The 16,613-nt window shown below is 44.4% G+C and overlaps 1 protein-coding gene across 3 annotated transcripts in view; it reads right to left on the reverse strand.

The window, feature by feature from the left end:
- LOC306923648 (neural-cadherin-like) overlaps nucleotides 1-16,613 on the reverse strand; it is a 424,677-nt gene that overhangs the window by 184,894 nt on the left and 223,170 nt on the right. For all 3 annotated transcript variants that reach the window (XM_079501857.1, XM_079501859.1, XM_079501858.1), the window contains one exon: nucleotides 3,246-3,413. In XM_079501857.1, the coding sequence (XP_079357983.1) occupies nucleotides 3,246-3,413 (168 nt within the window). The remainder of the gene's footprint in view (nucleotides 1-3,245; nucleotides 3,414-16,613) is intronic.

The raw sequence follows: 16,613 nt of genomic DNA on the forward strand, positions 1-16,613 counted from the left end.
CAGATAGGCATTTACAGTAGACCTTTATACAACTGAAAGCAGAGACAAAGGTGGTCTCAGGTTACCCAAACCCCCTTCGTCCCAAATTGTCCCCATATATGGTCACCAGGAAGCCCAGTGCTAGGAGGCACAGTAGGTGTTCTAACATGCAAGCCTACCAAGCGACACCCAACCATTTGTTAGTGGTCATCAAGCCACTGGCTATTCTGAGATTCCTAGCCACTGTGTCCTGACTTGTTTGCCCTGCTGGAAGACAATGTAATGTCACACTACACTAAACAGTTGTTTAAGCTATCTTAGTGTTAATTGTGATTTCCAGATACATCAGACCTCCCTTTGAGGCAACCATGCCTCATAAAAACGAATATGGAAACACAATTGACCCTCGTCCTCCCTTTGGCACTGACTGGAACATTAAAAATATGACACAAAGAGATCAACAATTACAGTAGAATTCAAAAATGGTTTGCAGACTTCTAGGCATTCAAATCACATAACTCGTTACCAGTGTTCTCATTCCATTACAGTATTATCATCGGTGTGCTTATAGAACTCCCTTCTGTGTTCTCTCTTACACCCTAACTTCTCTGTACTGTAATTAACTTCACTTTAAACCTTTACATAACTCAAAACATGATCATTGACATAAATGATAACCCGTAAACATATATCTGACATTTAAACACACACCGTCGCTGAATCCAACCCCTTTTGCTTCACTCCAAAGCACCCAATTATTGAATACAAAGTGTGTTACAGTTCTTCAAACTTTACATCTGATGCTCTTAGCATCAGTTAATGTTAAGGATAAATTTTACCATAGTCATTCATAAAATGATTCATTTTTGTTTAGTTAACTCATCTTTTTAGGACATGCAGAAATCATCTATAATTATTTCAACACTCTAGATTCCCCAAGGCTCGTACAAATAACAGCACTGTTACCACCGGCGACCATAAACCCTAACTAAGTTTTTCCAGATCCCGTGCATGCTACTATTATTCACTTACGTTAAAATCCTAGAGTAATTTATATAACTTTAGAGTTTTCCCCACATGTCATAGCAGAAATACCTTCGTTGACTTTCCCCATTCACAAATTTATTCGAACAAAAATAAGAACGTTATGCACAATTAGGATGATTAATACTTATGCGTACGACAGGAGCGCTGTCTTTCGCCTGACAAAGAGACATCTAACTAATTTTACTCCGGTAAATACTTATATTCAGCTCCAAATCTCCCTTAGGCATATCATCCCCATTAAGCCAACTTCTCTAATTAAATACCTGACACATAAAATCAACACACATGCCCATTATATGTTGAACTAGACAAACGTAAACATACATTTGGAATCAAATGGAACGATATCCATCTGATATAATAGAATCTTCTGTAACGTTTCTTCTCCTTTTGTCTCACCTTCGTCAGTGTCCATCAGTCAGCGCACACGGGCCAAACGAGGTTTGTGATGCAGTACACTTATGCACCGCATGGCGTAGGCCGCTCTCTTGTCGAGTTGCCTTTTGTCCCGTCCGGAAACTTTCATTCTGATCCGAATTCACTTTCATCACCTCCTCCCTTTCAGTCATGATAATACAACATGACTAAAAAAACGAGAAAGTGAATCAGTGTCATCACAGGAGAATGTAGGCCTCTGCGAGGCAGAAACTCGCGATTCGCCGCTGAATGGAACGAAGCCACGACGCCTCGCCGCCGGCGCCTGTCGAGTCGAGACGCGCCGTGAAGAGTCAATGAAGTGGCCATCGCCTCCCTTGGACCGCTGACCGCCGACGAACGCCCTCGGGCCGGGGCACGCTGTGCTCCGTAGCACCCCTCTCCCCGCCGTCCAGCCGCCGAGCACCGCCTCTGGTCACGATCGCCGAGAGCATCACGCCGTTGCCCATCGCCGCTCCTCGGTGCAGGCCGCCTCCGTCGTGGTGGTGATCGCCATTGCGTCGAACGCCGCCGGCTCGACCGCAGCGCGCCGTGCATCGCCGTCGCCGATCTCCTCCGTCCAAAAAATTGCCGACCGAAACATCTATTAGACTGAATTGTCAATTGTCCACTGGTTCTCTCGCCTGACGCAAAAAATGCATCATCGCGACCGGGTAATCGCACCACTTTGAAGAATATAAACTAACATCAAAGGCCCATACACAGACCTTGAATACTTAGACTAGAAAATACTCAGGCAAAAATACGGAGCATGAAGTCAACAGCAGAGACAGGCAGATGAAGGTTGCTGAGTTCCATTTTATTTGCAGAGTTCAATACAGCATCAGCCATGGGGACAGAGCCCCACGGATCCTTCAGCCTCTCGGCTTCCAGACTAACACACGTACAGATAGGCATTTACAGTAGACCTTTATACAACTGAAAGCAGAGACAAAGGTGGTCTCAGGTTACCCAAACCCCCTTCGTCCCAAATTGTCCCCATATATGGTCACCAGGAAGCCCAGTGCTAGGAGGCACAGTAGGTGTTCTAACATGCAAGCCTACCAAGCGACACCCAACCATTTGTTAGTGGTCATCAAGCCACTGGCTATTCTGAGATTCCTAGCCACTGTGTCCTGACTTGTTTGCCCTGCTGGAAGACAATGTAATGTCACACTACACTAAACAGTTGTTTAAGCTATCTTAGTGTTAATTGTGATTTCCAGATACATCAAGTGCCAGAAATATTTTTAGTCTCTATGTGCGCAGTGGTTCTCAATCGTTTCAGGCCACAACCCCTCAACATATTCCATTCATTTCAACTGACAACCACTTGGAATTGTAGATTTGAAGCATAACATTTAGTTTGACTCGGTTCCAGTTCCACAGATAAATATTGTGAAAATGGCTAGAAGCTCACACCGCCTCACGGAAAACAATGTTGCACATATAAGCAAATCAACTGGGGAGTGGGACCCCCTCCAAAGTCATTTGGTGACCCCCCTCCTGCAGGTCCCAACCCACAGTTTGAGAACTACTGTAGTATTGATACTTTTAACCCATTTTGACCCGAGATCAGATTCTAAAAATGTCTTCGACATCCTGACAGTTTTCTGAAAAAGCTATGTTTCTATGTCAGTCGTTCTTCGATTTTTCAAAAATAGCAGACCTACAAGCTCATAGCGCGCCACTCGGTGGCGCGCTATGAGCTTGAAGATCTGCTATTTTTCAATAGCTAAAGCATAACATAATGTTAACACCAAAAGGGGTACTTCAAACACCACTGGCACCTGCCCATATCGTACCACTATGGCTGTGTCTCTGGCGGTGTTCTCAGCAATGACCACATGGTAGCGCTCTCTCTCCCACTGAGGCGGCTGGTTCTTGATGTTGGTGATGGTGACCGCCAGCTCCACAGACGTGCTGCGGTTGCCCCCGTCCGTGGCGACGATGTCCCTGGTGATGTAGGTCCTCTGCAATGACACATAGATAGATAGATAGAATACTTTATTGGCAGTTTAAGAAAATTACAGAAAATGACATCATTTTAAAAAACACCAAATGGACTTAAAAGCCTTCGCTTGTTTCCATTGTGGTCCACTTTGTAACATGAAACTATACACAAACATACTGTACAAACAAAACAACCACGAAACATATAACAAATAATCCTTATATATAAGGCTGGGAGCTATATACATAGGACAAGAGGTACCCTGAGAGAACAGTCCAGAGCATGGGATATATGGGCTATCCAGGGTCGGAAGCTAACTACGACCAGTTAGTGTGTAGATGGAGCCATGATTTCAGGTCTTTCCTAAATCTTGTAATAGAATTTAGGGATTTCAGGGCTGGAGGAAGTGCATTCCACAGAGTAGTGGCTGCATAGTGACACAGACAGTCAGTCAGTCAGTCAGTCAGTCAGTCAGTCAGTCAGTCAGTCAGTCAGCCAGTCAGTCAGTCAGTCAGTCAGTCAGTCAGTCAGTCATCAGGGTGCATCTGCAGTGTGCAACCAGCCACTTAGGCTGGCGGCAGTGGCTCAGCGGTAGAGCGACTGCTTAGGAACCGTGATTCCCCAGAGTTAGTGTTGAAGTGTCCTTGACCTTGCAGCGCAAGACGCTGAACCGCAACATGGTCCCGATGAGCAGGTTGGTGCCTTGCATGGTTTCCTACCGTCATCGGTGTATGCATGTTTGTGTGAATGGGTGTAATGCACAATAAAGCACCTTGGATAAAGGCGCTACAGGTATATAAACGCACCATTATATAAATGGCCTTGTGTGTCAATAAGCCTGCTCTCAGAGCTGGAAAGCCATGCCAGACTGTTTTGAATTTTGCACTTGTGGAACAAATGTAAGTGCTCCCCTCATCCCTGACATACATGACATGTTGAGGGGAGCAAAAAAAAAGCTCTCCTCCAATCCCTGACATAGAGGGACATTGAGGGGAGCAAAAGGTGTGCTCCCCCATCCCTGACGTAGAGGGGACAAAGCCTGCTCGCTCCCCCATCCCTGACATAGAGGGGACAAAGCCTGCTCGCTCCCCCATCCCTGACATAGAGGGGACAAAGCCTGCTCGCTCCCCCATCCCTGACATAGAGGGGACAAAGCCTGCTCTCTCCCCCATCCCTGACATAGAGGGGACAAAGCCTGCTCGCTCCCCCATCCCTGACATAGAGGGGACAAAGCCTGCTCGCTCCCCCATCCCTGACATAGAGGGGACAAAGCCTGCTCGCTCCCCCATCCCTGACATAGAGGGGACAAAGCCTGCTCGCTCCCCCATCCCTGACATAGAGGGGACAAAGCCTGCTCGCTCCCCCATCCCTGACATAGAGGGGACAAAGCCTGCTCGCTCCCCCATCCCTGACATAGAGGGGACAAAGCCTGCTCGCTCCCCCATCCCTGACATAGAGGGGACAAAGCCTGCTCGCTCCCCCATCCCTGACATAGAGGGGACAAAGCCTGCTCGCTCCCCCATCCCTGACAGAGGGGACAAAGCCTGCTCGCTCCCCCATCCCTGACATAGAGGGGACAAAGCCTGCTCGCTCCCCCATCCCTGACATAGAGGGGACAAAGCCTGCTCGCTTCCCCATCCCTGACATAGAGGGGACAAAGCCTGCTCGCTCCCCCATCCCTGACATAGAGGGGACAAAGCCTGCTCGCTCCCCCATCCCTGACATAGAGGGGACAAAGCCTGCTCGCTCCCCCATCCCTGACATAGAGGGGACAAAGCCTGCTCGTATAAGTGTTCTCATACAAAGGCATTCCCGTTGACGGGGCGTTCCGTAAACACCTGCACACTGCAGACACACCTTTCTCTTTAAATGGTAAATGGTGCATTTATATAGCGCCTTTATCCAAGGCGCTTTACAGAGATTGTGCATTACATTCACCCATTCATACACAGATGGCAGCGGAAACCATGCAAGGTACCAACCAGCACATCGGGAGCAATTAGGGGTTCAGTGTCTTGCTCAAGGACACTTCGACAGTGACTCTGGGGGAGCCCGGGTTCGAACTGGCCACCCTTACGGTTACCATCCAGACACTCTACCCCTGAGCCACCGCCGCCTTCCTCTGGATAACAAAATACAAGTGTGGTCTTAAGAAGTTCATGCACATTTTTGCAATACCTGACCTGAGGAGAATGTTGTTATTATTATAAACTAGAACTGCTGTGACATTTGCTTTTAATTGAGAAACAGTATTTTTGAAATGAGGCAATTAGGCTAATGTGACTCTCATACGAATGCTTTTCGCTAACTGTTAATATCAGCATTCAATTATTGATACTTAACCTTTCATGTATCAACTGCAATATTCTATCCAAGCAAATAATTGCATCAAACAATTCTATTACTGTAGCGCATTGTGTCCTTTTAACATTCAATAAAAACCATACTGTATTTATTTTCTTTTTGTAATCATTTATTTAGAGGATATAGTTGAGAAGATTTGACCAAATAGCATTAGAAAAGTCCAAACCCTTCCCTTGGAATCTGAAAGGAGGAACGTAAACAAAGATGCACGTTGGGACGCTGATGGGAGAGAGATGGGGCAAGATCTACATTTTGACATTTTATAAAATATGCTATAAAATATTATATTATATTTATATTATATTAATTTTATATATTTGGACAGAAAGTAGAACTGTTTATCAGATTACTGACCTCATCTGACCCTGGAGATATATATATATATATATATATATATATATATGCGCACACACACACACACACACACACCACCATCACAACAACAACAACAACAACAACGACAGCAAAACAACAAAGACTCTATTAATTAGTTCACTCCCGGCTGTGACTGTTAGACTGTTATACATAAGAAACCCAATTTAATTTGTAGTAAAAGTGATTTATCCCCAGTACACTAAATGTTTGTTGAAGTGGCTTGGATAAAAGTCAACTTTCCCTAGAATAAATGTGCAAAACAGCAAACGTTTGTCTACATCCTGACAGTTTTCTGAAAAAGCTATGTTTCTATGTCAGTCGTTCTTCGATTTTTCAAAAATAGCAGACCTACAAGCTCATAGCGCGCCACTCGGTGGCGCGCTATGAGCTTGTAGATCTGCACGAACTCATGCTTCCTTCATGCCTGGGTGTCCAAGTTGCTCCTTCCTTTACACCTGACAGGGGGGAGTTTCCCTGGTTGGACGTAGCGCGTGGAAGGAACACGTTATTCCAATTTCCAACCAGCTCCTTTCCCCTCCATCAGGCGCCCCGGCTGGCCAGGGGGAGGCAGTTTAGAGACCAGGATTACTGCATGTTTTTTGTGAGGGTACCTACCCTAGGGGACACGGGGAGAACATGCAAACTCCACACAGAAAGGCCCTTTCGCCAACCCCGCCTCGGGTATGGGCACTGATGACGCGGAGGAGGAAACACGCCGCCAGCACCCACAGCGTCCCGAGCGGGAATCGAACCCAGGACCTTCTAGCTGTGAGGCGACAGCACTACCAACTGTGCCACCATGCCCCCGCCCATTTATTCCCCATTTATTTTTTTAACATACTTTGTGGAGTTAGATTTATTTTGCCATGAAGCCATTAGACAGTCTGGAAACAATAGCCCTGTTTAAGTCTGACAAACAGGCTCCTAAAACATTGTTCAGAAACTGGGTCATCAACATCTAGTGGGTCATTTAATAACCATCATCATCATCGTCGTCGTCACACATTTATCTTAGAACTAAAAGCATTAGCTTATACTTTAGCTATTGAAAAATAGCAGATCTACAAACTCATAGCGCGCCACTACGAGCGTGTAGGTCTGCTATTTTTGAAAAATCGTGAAAATATTTATTTCAGAAAACTGGAGGATTTAGAAGATTTTTTTTAAATTTCGAGGTCAGGCCAAAATGGATTAATAACCTACAGTCCACTGTGCTGTAATGCAGGGGTTCGTTTTTGGCTGGGGACCCCCAAAATGCTTTGGCCATGTCTCTGGACCCCCGCCCCGCCCCCCTCCTCACCCCCAATACAAACTGACTGGAAAAATAACCTTAATAATAGAGAAAATAAATACTGAAACCAGATATAATCATTAAGGAATGATTATATTACATTACAGACATACTGTCTGTAATGGCCTCTCTCTTTCTGTTAATATTTGGGTCCTAATGGAAATACTTCAGGACCAGATGGTACTTAAACCTTGCTGTGGGCCTAAGCGGGTGGTCAACAATATAACGCAGGTGGTAGGAATGATGAAACTACTGTGGGAGTAGGTGGGAACGGTCGGAAATCCAGTGGGAATGGGACTAGGAGAACAGTCCCGCGCAGGGCTCTCCATACTGCCTTCCTTCCTTTGGGAGTTGCATGGTTGGTTATACATTTGTTGTTTTTGTTGTTCCCTTGCCAAAGTAACCTCGATATAATTGCGTCCCACCCAGAGAATTGTGTTGGGATATTTTGCGAGGAGATCTTGAAACAAAAACCAAAAACAGGAGTCTTGGGACGAGAGAATGTTCATTTTTACAGATTGAATCCTTTCATGAAAGGATTGGAGTGCTTTTTCTTTGTATATCTGATCCAAGGACGCAAAATGGATTTGTGCCTAATAATGATCTGACTCTATTTGGATCAAGGGGATTATGATTAATCTTGCCAACGTGGACACAACTTTATCAGTAAAACAGTATATTTCAGTGGGGTTTGATGCCATTTTTAATTAAATGTATCTTGTAGATGCTTTGGTTGAGTGGGCCTATAGTTTAATGTCATAATCACAGTTTTCTGAACATGTAATCTCAACATGTAGTGAATTATACCACAAATCCAACAGCTCAAACCGTACAGAAAGTGGTTCACTTATATCAAACTGCATAAGTACAGTGTTTCCCATTCATGGGCAAGCCTTTTATGTGTGGTTCTAAAGCTCTATAAACAGTGGTTCCATTTTGCACCCTTTTCATCTGAGCTTCTCTACTTCTCTGTCTACAACACACGTTTTGCTCTGCCAAGAACCAATAATTATATACCTCTGACCCTACTTAATAAAAGTACATCTTTCTGGTCTTCAAGCTCCCTACATTTTCACATCTCTAACCCTTTTGTGTTCCCATCTTCACTGGTGTCTGAGTGCTGCCTGCCTCCTATTCAAACCACTACACTGTGAGTGAAAACTCACCTCTCTTCAGACGCCATCCTCAGCACTCCTCATTCCATGTATCACTTCTTATCATCTATTACCGATAGATGGTATACTATGAGAATATATGTTGGATACTTGGTTACAAGATAGACATACTCGGAGTCGTATAGATGAGAGAGTTACAACAACTCCATTCAATTGATGGGGCCAGTCCAATGGAGCCTCTTCTACATAGACTTCTATTGGCAAAGAGTGACAAAGGCCTGAACCGGAAGTTTACAGAATGCATTGGAGTGATAAACAAGTTACATGAACCACGCGGCCGGGCAGTTTTCTTCCCCCTCATTGGCAGAACTCTCCTTTCAATGGCTGGACATACTGTCTGCTTGTCCACAAAATAATGCTAAGAATGTTATTCTGATAGCATGGCAACCCATTAAAACCAGGAAATTTAGCATTGGCTATTAAAATATACACAAGCATCACTTTGTGCCGTGCTGCTAGCCTGGCTAATAAGCCAGACCGAATCAGCCGTTGACAAAAAAAAATTGCCTGCCGACAGTGTGATTTGAGTCTGGCTTATTAGCCAGGCTACCGTGCTGTAATCTGCTATTGTTTATTTTATTTTATTTTGACATTTCCCTTCAGTGGAGCAGATTAAGTCAATATATCATAAGAATCGTTCACTTGATGGTACAAGCACCAAAATTGGCACACAAGTGCTTCGGAACCTACTCTCTCAGAAAAGTACGTTGTCCACTTGAAAAAAACAAAATGGACGCGATTTTTCAAGATGGCCGCCATTCAAGGTCGTTTTAAACCGTGTTTGAGCTATATTGAGCTATAAAATCCTATTTTGATGGCCTATACATCGAAATATATGTTTCTGAGTATGATAAATCAAATTCTGCATTTAGAACATAAAAACTATTTAATATTATGATGATACAATGGGAATTAAACGATAAAGTGGGGCAGATTAAGTCCATATTCCATAATAATCCTTCACTTGGTGGTACAAGCACCAGATTTGGCACAAATGATGTCCAGGATGTATTTTCTAAGAAAAGTACGTTATCCAGCTGAAAATCCAAGATGGCCGCCAGTTTTCAAGATGGCCATCTCGTCAAATAAATACGTATAACTTTAATGAACAGAAATGTGTGATCCACACATTGATCCAAACATCAAAGAATGTATTCTGACTGGAATAACTCAATGGTGTCAATTATTGAATTCCAATATGGCCGTCAGTTTTCAAGATGGCGGCTATTACGCAACACAAAATTAACGTTTCCGGAAGCTGTCTGATCACCGATATTGTTGAAGGGCAACATCATTCATTGAAATGCTGTGATCAAGCTCTATTGGTTTGTAATTTTGTATATAAGAGTGATGTCAAAGCACAACCAGGACACACTGGTGACATCACTGCTGTGAGACTCAGCATGGGGTTCAGTGTATGCTTGTAGCGTACTAGCTGTAGTTGTGGTTTACTAACTGTTGTAGTGGTGAACTCACTGTAGTTTGTAGTACACTTTAGTGTCCTAAATGCTATCTAATAAGCCCCTGTGTATATCTCAACTAGAAGTTTAGTTAGTTGTAGCATTGTAGTTGATAGCCGCACCTGAATTGACAGGATGTGTCAGCGTGGGAGAGCTGAGACTGTCACGTCTGCCACACCTACCCGGTCTTCCTCCCCTTCTTTCTAAACCTATCCTCTAATTATAGGAGTGCAGACAGAGGTGCAGGAGAGGAGGCGGAGGCAACCAATCAGCACAACTATAAAGCCAGGTTCAACCCTTCATGCCCTGCCAGATCATCCGTCTCTGTTGGACCTAGTCAGTCCTGTTCTACCTGGGCTAGCAGCATCATTCTATCTCAGTGTGCTATTCTGTTATACTTACATCTATTCTCCTGTCTTCACAGTAACCTTGAACCACCCTGGAACTGGACGCTTGCCTGCCTCACCTGCCTCTGCTCACTCAGCTCTGCTCCTCATGTCAGAAGTATAATAAATCTATATTCTAAAAGACTCCAACTTGTCTGTCTCCTGTCTGTATCTGGGTTCAAGCAATCATATGACAGAGACAAGGGTAACAGGGATTCAGTTACCTGGATGGTGTACAGATCGCACAGGACTTGCACTGGATGAATGGTCGGGCTAGGTGTAGGGCACCAGATGCTTGAACCTAGATGCATCCCATATTTCAATGTGCTTTGATGTTTTGTACGGTTGGGTGGTAAAAGGATATAGCCCTTGGCCTTTAACCGTATAACACAAGATGTTCCGCTACTAAAACGGATTGGAGGAAGTGTGTCAAACAGATACGAAAGAGGAGTTGAAGTCTCCCCGTATTTCCACCCCATTCGACCGTTATCTCTGTATTAGATAGGCGAAATCATCCGTTATCAGCACCTTTGAATACGGCCAATATGGCCATACTGGCATACTCACTGTGTTGTCATTATCACCTATTGTGACGGGTGATAATGGTATTTTTGTGTCACTGATGTCAATGACGGAGGCGCGCCGTGTCTGGTGGCCTTGAGCCACGTGAAGCAACGTGCCGAGCGCTGCGACGGCCACCAGACCCGACTCAGTGCCGTCCGAGTTACGTCCCGATAGGCAGAGAATAGTATATATTAGTAGCCCCTAGTTTCCATGCGCCGACAATAGAGTTGGAAATGACACGTTCAGCCAAGGGTGAGTATGCCAGTATGGCCATATTGGCTGTATTCCAAGGTGCTGAGAACGGTTGATTTTGCCTATCCGATACAGTGGATAACGGTCGTGCCCATCATGTTAGACTCATCCAGATTGGATGATGGAGGTGGCAGTGAAGATACATTGAAGCAAAACAGTACAAAGTTAGTTAGTACCAAAAAGTACCAAAATTGTCGGCCAAATGTTTAGCAACGGAAACTCCAGTTTTCCACTAAGAGAGCAAATGAAATTCAGAATGATCCTGGTGAAGGACATGCAAAAATTCGAAGAGTGCAGCGGATGTGATCTCCCCCCATCGAAGCCCTGTATGACGATCGTTGTGTCAGCAAAGCTCGTGGACTTATGAGGGACCCAAGCCATCCCAACCGCAGAGATGCTTGCGGATGCTGCCACATGGAAAACGTTTTCAGTCTCAAAGCCACTGGAAATAGACTGCAAATAAGCTTCTTTCCCCAAACAATCAGATACATGAACGAACTGATAAGAACCAGGGCGAAAGTTTACCTAACTTTGCTACTACAGGGAAAACATGCACATGTTTATGTTACTATTTTTCTAACACTCTTTATTCTATCCCTTTGTTTGCTGTGCTTGCTGTGTTTTTTGTTGTTTGCCATCTATGCCGCTGCATTGTCTGTAAGGAAGCCAAACTAAAATAAGTTTTACTCTTATGTACCTGTCCTGTACACAAGATGTAACAATAAAGTCCAACCTTGAACCTTGATCTAGGTTCAAGCATCTGGTGCACTACACCTAGCCCGACCGTTCATCCAGTGCCATTTAAGTCCTGTGCGATCTGTACACCATCCAGGTAACTGAAGTTCCGTTACCCTTGTCTCAGCTCTACCACGCTAGCACATCTTGTCAATTCAGGTGCGGCTATCTAACTACAATACTACAACTAACTAAACTTCTAGTGGAGATATATACAGGGGCTAATTACCATTAGGACACTAAAGTATACTACAACAAACTACAGTGAGTACACCACTACAACAGTTGGTAAACCACAACTACAGCTAGTACGCTACAAGCCAACACTGAACCCCATGCTGAGTCTAACAGCAGTGATGTCACCAGTGTGTTCCTGGTTGTCCTTTGACATCACTCTTATATAATAAAAAAAATACAAACCAATAGAGCTTGACCACAGCATTTCAATGCATGATCAATGAATAATGTTGCCCTTCAACAATATCTATGATCAGACAGCTTCCGAAAACGCTCATTTCGAGTCACGTAATAGCTGCATCTTGCAAACTGGCGGCCATATTGGAATTCAATTCCAACACCATTGAGTTCTTACAGTCAGAATACATTCATGTTGATGTTTGGATCATTAACACATTTAAATTTTACTTCGAAAACCTTTTTGTTGTTTTGTTTTTTTGCATTTGACGAGGCGGCCATCTTGAAAACTGGCAGCCATCTTGGATTTTCAGCTGGATAACATGCTTTTCATAGAAAGTACATCCTGGACATCATGTGTGCCAAATTTGGTGCTTGTACCACCAAGTGAAAGAGGTAACGCTTCATTTTACGGTACGGTAATTACCAGGTAACTACCAGGTAATTACCTGGTAATAATAGGTAAGTACCTGGTATTAACTGGTAACAACCAGGTAGTAGTTATAAGTATTTACCCATTAATTACCTGGTAATTACATGGTAACTTCCAGATACATTACTCAGTAATTACTATGTAATTACCAAGTATTACCCAGTATGTATAACTATTTACTGTATAATCTCCAGGTAATTATATGGAACTTACCATGGTAAATGACACACTGGTTGCCAGGTAATTACCAAATATGTTCCTGACAATTACCTGGTATTTATACGTTTTTACTATGTTGTTACATACTCGAGGATTGTATATTTATATGTATTATATATGATACTGTGACTGTATTTCTATATATTGTATATTATACAAGGGGTATTTATATATATATATATATTATGTTATACGGTGATTATATTGATACATATAGATATTATAGTATACAGTGATTATGATAGTATGGAGTTGTCGGTCTGATTGCAGTTCTCAGTCACAGGTCTGGCTGGTGCTCGGAGGCGGAGACTTACCTTCCACCTGCCCACCTCGTCAACGGGAGCCTATCATCATCAGAAGGCCAGCCAGAGGAAGACTACTTAAGAGCAGCTGTGATGCCAGCTCGTTGGCACTGTGACTCAGTCTGACATACTGAGAGCACCTTGTCCAGGGAGCTGTGTAAAGAGTCTAACATTCACGAGGGACTCCAGTGTGGAGCGCTCTGCGTGATTAAACGAAACCTAACCTACCTTGCTGTGGTACCGTTACAAGAAGTTATACTGTGTTGTAATAATCGGGAGTGTGGGAGCTTGATTTTTGTAAACAGTTTGTATTTTGGTTAGGACTAGAAAGAGTAGAGAGTTTAGATAGGTTGATAATTTGTAACCTTTCTTTTTCTGTTGATGGTTAGGATTAGCTAGAGGGTTCTGTTTCCATTAGGATAGGTTTAGTCTGTTTTGTTGTTTTCCCTGAGTTGCCCCATACAGCCTTCTTTTTGTTTTCATTATATATAAGTAAATAATCTTTAAGTTGATCTTGTAACCGGGCTCAGCTCGGGAGGGCTCAGCCCAAACTTTAAGTTGGTTGGAAACCCAGAAACTACCGTTATTAGTAGCTTACAGGTTGTCTAGACAGGAGGATTGATATATATATATATATGGCCGTATTCTATATATATATATTCATAATATACCATTGTATTAATTGTATATATATATACTCTGTCTATGATAAAACCTTATTGAAATGGTGTAAATAAACACAAATTCCCTTGCCAGCCTTGTTGCGTCCTTTAAGTACCCCTAGATATATGAAGGAAACGTAACAAGTGGGGGCTCAGGAAAACGGCTGGCTGAGTGAGTTTGTTGTTGTTTACGCTACTTTAATAAGGCAGTGGAGATGGCAACCTTTGATCTCAATGCGTTCGTGGCCGATCCCTCCATAGGTGAGTTTGACACTTGTCGTAAAGAAGACTTGATAAAAATTGCGGAGCACTATAGGATCACGGTAAAAAGTGGGGATGCCAAAGCTAAAATCAAAGACCTGGTGTTCACGAGACTGGTGGAGATGGGTGTCCTGATCATTCCTGCTTTGGTTCGTGATGTTCCAACTAGCTTGCCTCAGTTCCCTGCCGAAGAGTTAAAAGCGGATGGACTTACAACTGCATTTGTAGGGGGGACCGACGGGGCCATAGGAGGTAGTGGGGTTGATGGGTCCAAAAAGGGGGAGGACAAGGGCACGGCACCCCCGGTGGGACTGCCTCCGGTGGTGAGGTCTAAGAACTCTCTCGACCCCCCACGACCGCGCCTGGGTTCGGGATCCTCCTCGGGTTCAGCTGGGTCTATTAAGTCCGTATTGGAAGGTTCTCAGGTAAAGGTGCGCATAGCGCGCATGAAAAAGAAAGAACGAGAACGAGAGAGGGAACATGAAAGAGAGTTCCAATTGAAAATCACAAAAATGAATGTGGATGCGGATAAAGAGATCCGCATACGGCAGATGGAGTTGGAATGGGAGGAAAAGGCAAGGGCCGCAGCGGCATCGACCGGTCAACAGGCACCCCAGCAACGGTCCGGTCCCAGTCTCGGTGACACACCAGGTACGTCGAGATTTGACATTACACGGCATATTGGATTAGTCCCCATTTTTCGTGAGTCTGAGGTGGATTCCTACTTTAATGCATTTGAGCGTGTGGCTACTGCTCTCGCTTGGCCCAAGGACGTTTGGTCCATTTTGCTCCAATGTAAGCTGCTGGGTAAAGCACAGGAGGTCATGGCCGCGCTCTCTGTTCAGGATAGTATGAATTATGACACTGTCAAAGCAAGCATTCTACGGGCATTTGAAAAAGTCCCCGAAGCGTATCGTCAGCAGTTTTGGCAGCATACTAAAAATGCTAGCCAGACTTTTGTCGAGTTCGCTCGGGAGGAAGAGGCTCTGTTCGACAGGTGGTGCGCAGCAAGCAAAGTAACGGATTTTAAATCACTGCGCGCACTGCTGTTGATGGAACAGTTTAAAAGGGGCTTGCCCGACAGTATATGCATGCACTTGAATGAACAGAGAGTGGCGTCATTGGGGGATGCTGCTATCTTCGCTGATGAGTTTGTTCTGACGCATAAGAATGTGTTTCATGCTCCAGAGTCAAGTCTAAACAAAGCTCGCAAGTCTGGTGACGCGCGTAATTACGCACAGACTCAGCGTTCGCCTGAGCGGGGTGGTGCTAAACAGAGGGAGGATCGCACTTGTCATTATTGCAAAAAGGTGGGGCATTTAATCGCCCAGTGCAGAGCAAAACAACGGCAAGATCACAATGGTACTAAGAGTGTGGGATTTATCAGAATGGAGAAAAGTGTGGGAAATGCTTTTGTGGGTGCACGTTCTGGTCCTGACGCCAGTTATGATCAGTTTGTATTGGATGGCGAAGTATCGGTGTCACAGCATTCTGTTGAGCGCACTGCGGTACGCATGCTGAGGGACACTGGGGCTCAACAAAGTGTTATACTAGCGGGTGTACTGCCTTTGAATGGCGATACGGCCTGCGGGTCGAGTGTGGTGATACGAGGAGTGGATATGGGATATATTTCTGTGCCTTTGCACGCGCTGTATGTACATTCTGCTCTGGTCTCTGGGTACTTTAATGTGGCGGTGCGTGATGAATTACCAATTGAGGGGATTTCATTTATCATGGGGAATGATATCGCAGGTGGGAAACTGCGATATCATCCTGTGTTGGAAGTGATAAACTGTCCTGTGGTGGAATGTGTTACTGCCAACGACCCCCTGTGTATGAAATATCCTAAGGCTTTTCCAGCTTGTGTGATCACCCGTGCACAGTCACGTAAAGCGGGGAAGGATTCTGATTTAGCTGACTCTATTGTCATGCGCGCTCTCGCAAGTGACAAAATGTTGTCTGCCGCTCCTGAAGCGTTGACACAACTGCAGAGTGTTAATGCCAGGGGGAGGGAGGTAACTGAGGGTGGGAAAAATCATTTGATTTTGCCTGTAACCAGGGAAAGCCTTATCCAAGCACAAGATAAGGATTCCACATTGAAGAAATGTCTAGCGGCTGTGTTGAGCCAAGAGGAAATTAAAACAAAGGGCACGGGTTACTTTAGTGACCAAGGGTTGTTAATGCGCAAATGGTGTCCAAATGGTGAACAGGAATCAGATTGGAGCGCAGTGGTCCAAATTGTGGTCCCAACTGCATACCGACAGCAGGTTCTCTCGTTAGCTCACGATCATGATTGGGCGGGGCATTTGGGAATTACAAAAACATA

The sequence above is a fragment of the Electrona antarctica genome (assembly GCF_951216825.1).
Source record: "Electrona antarctica genome assembly, chromosome: 5".
In the NCBI taxonomy this organism is placed as follows: Eukaryota; Metazoa; Chordata; class Actinopteri; order Myctophiformes; family Myctophidae; genus Electrona; species Electrona antarctica.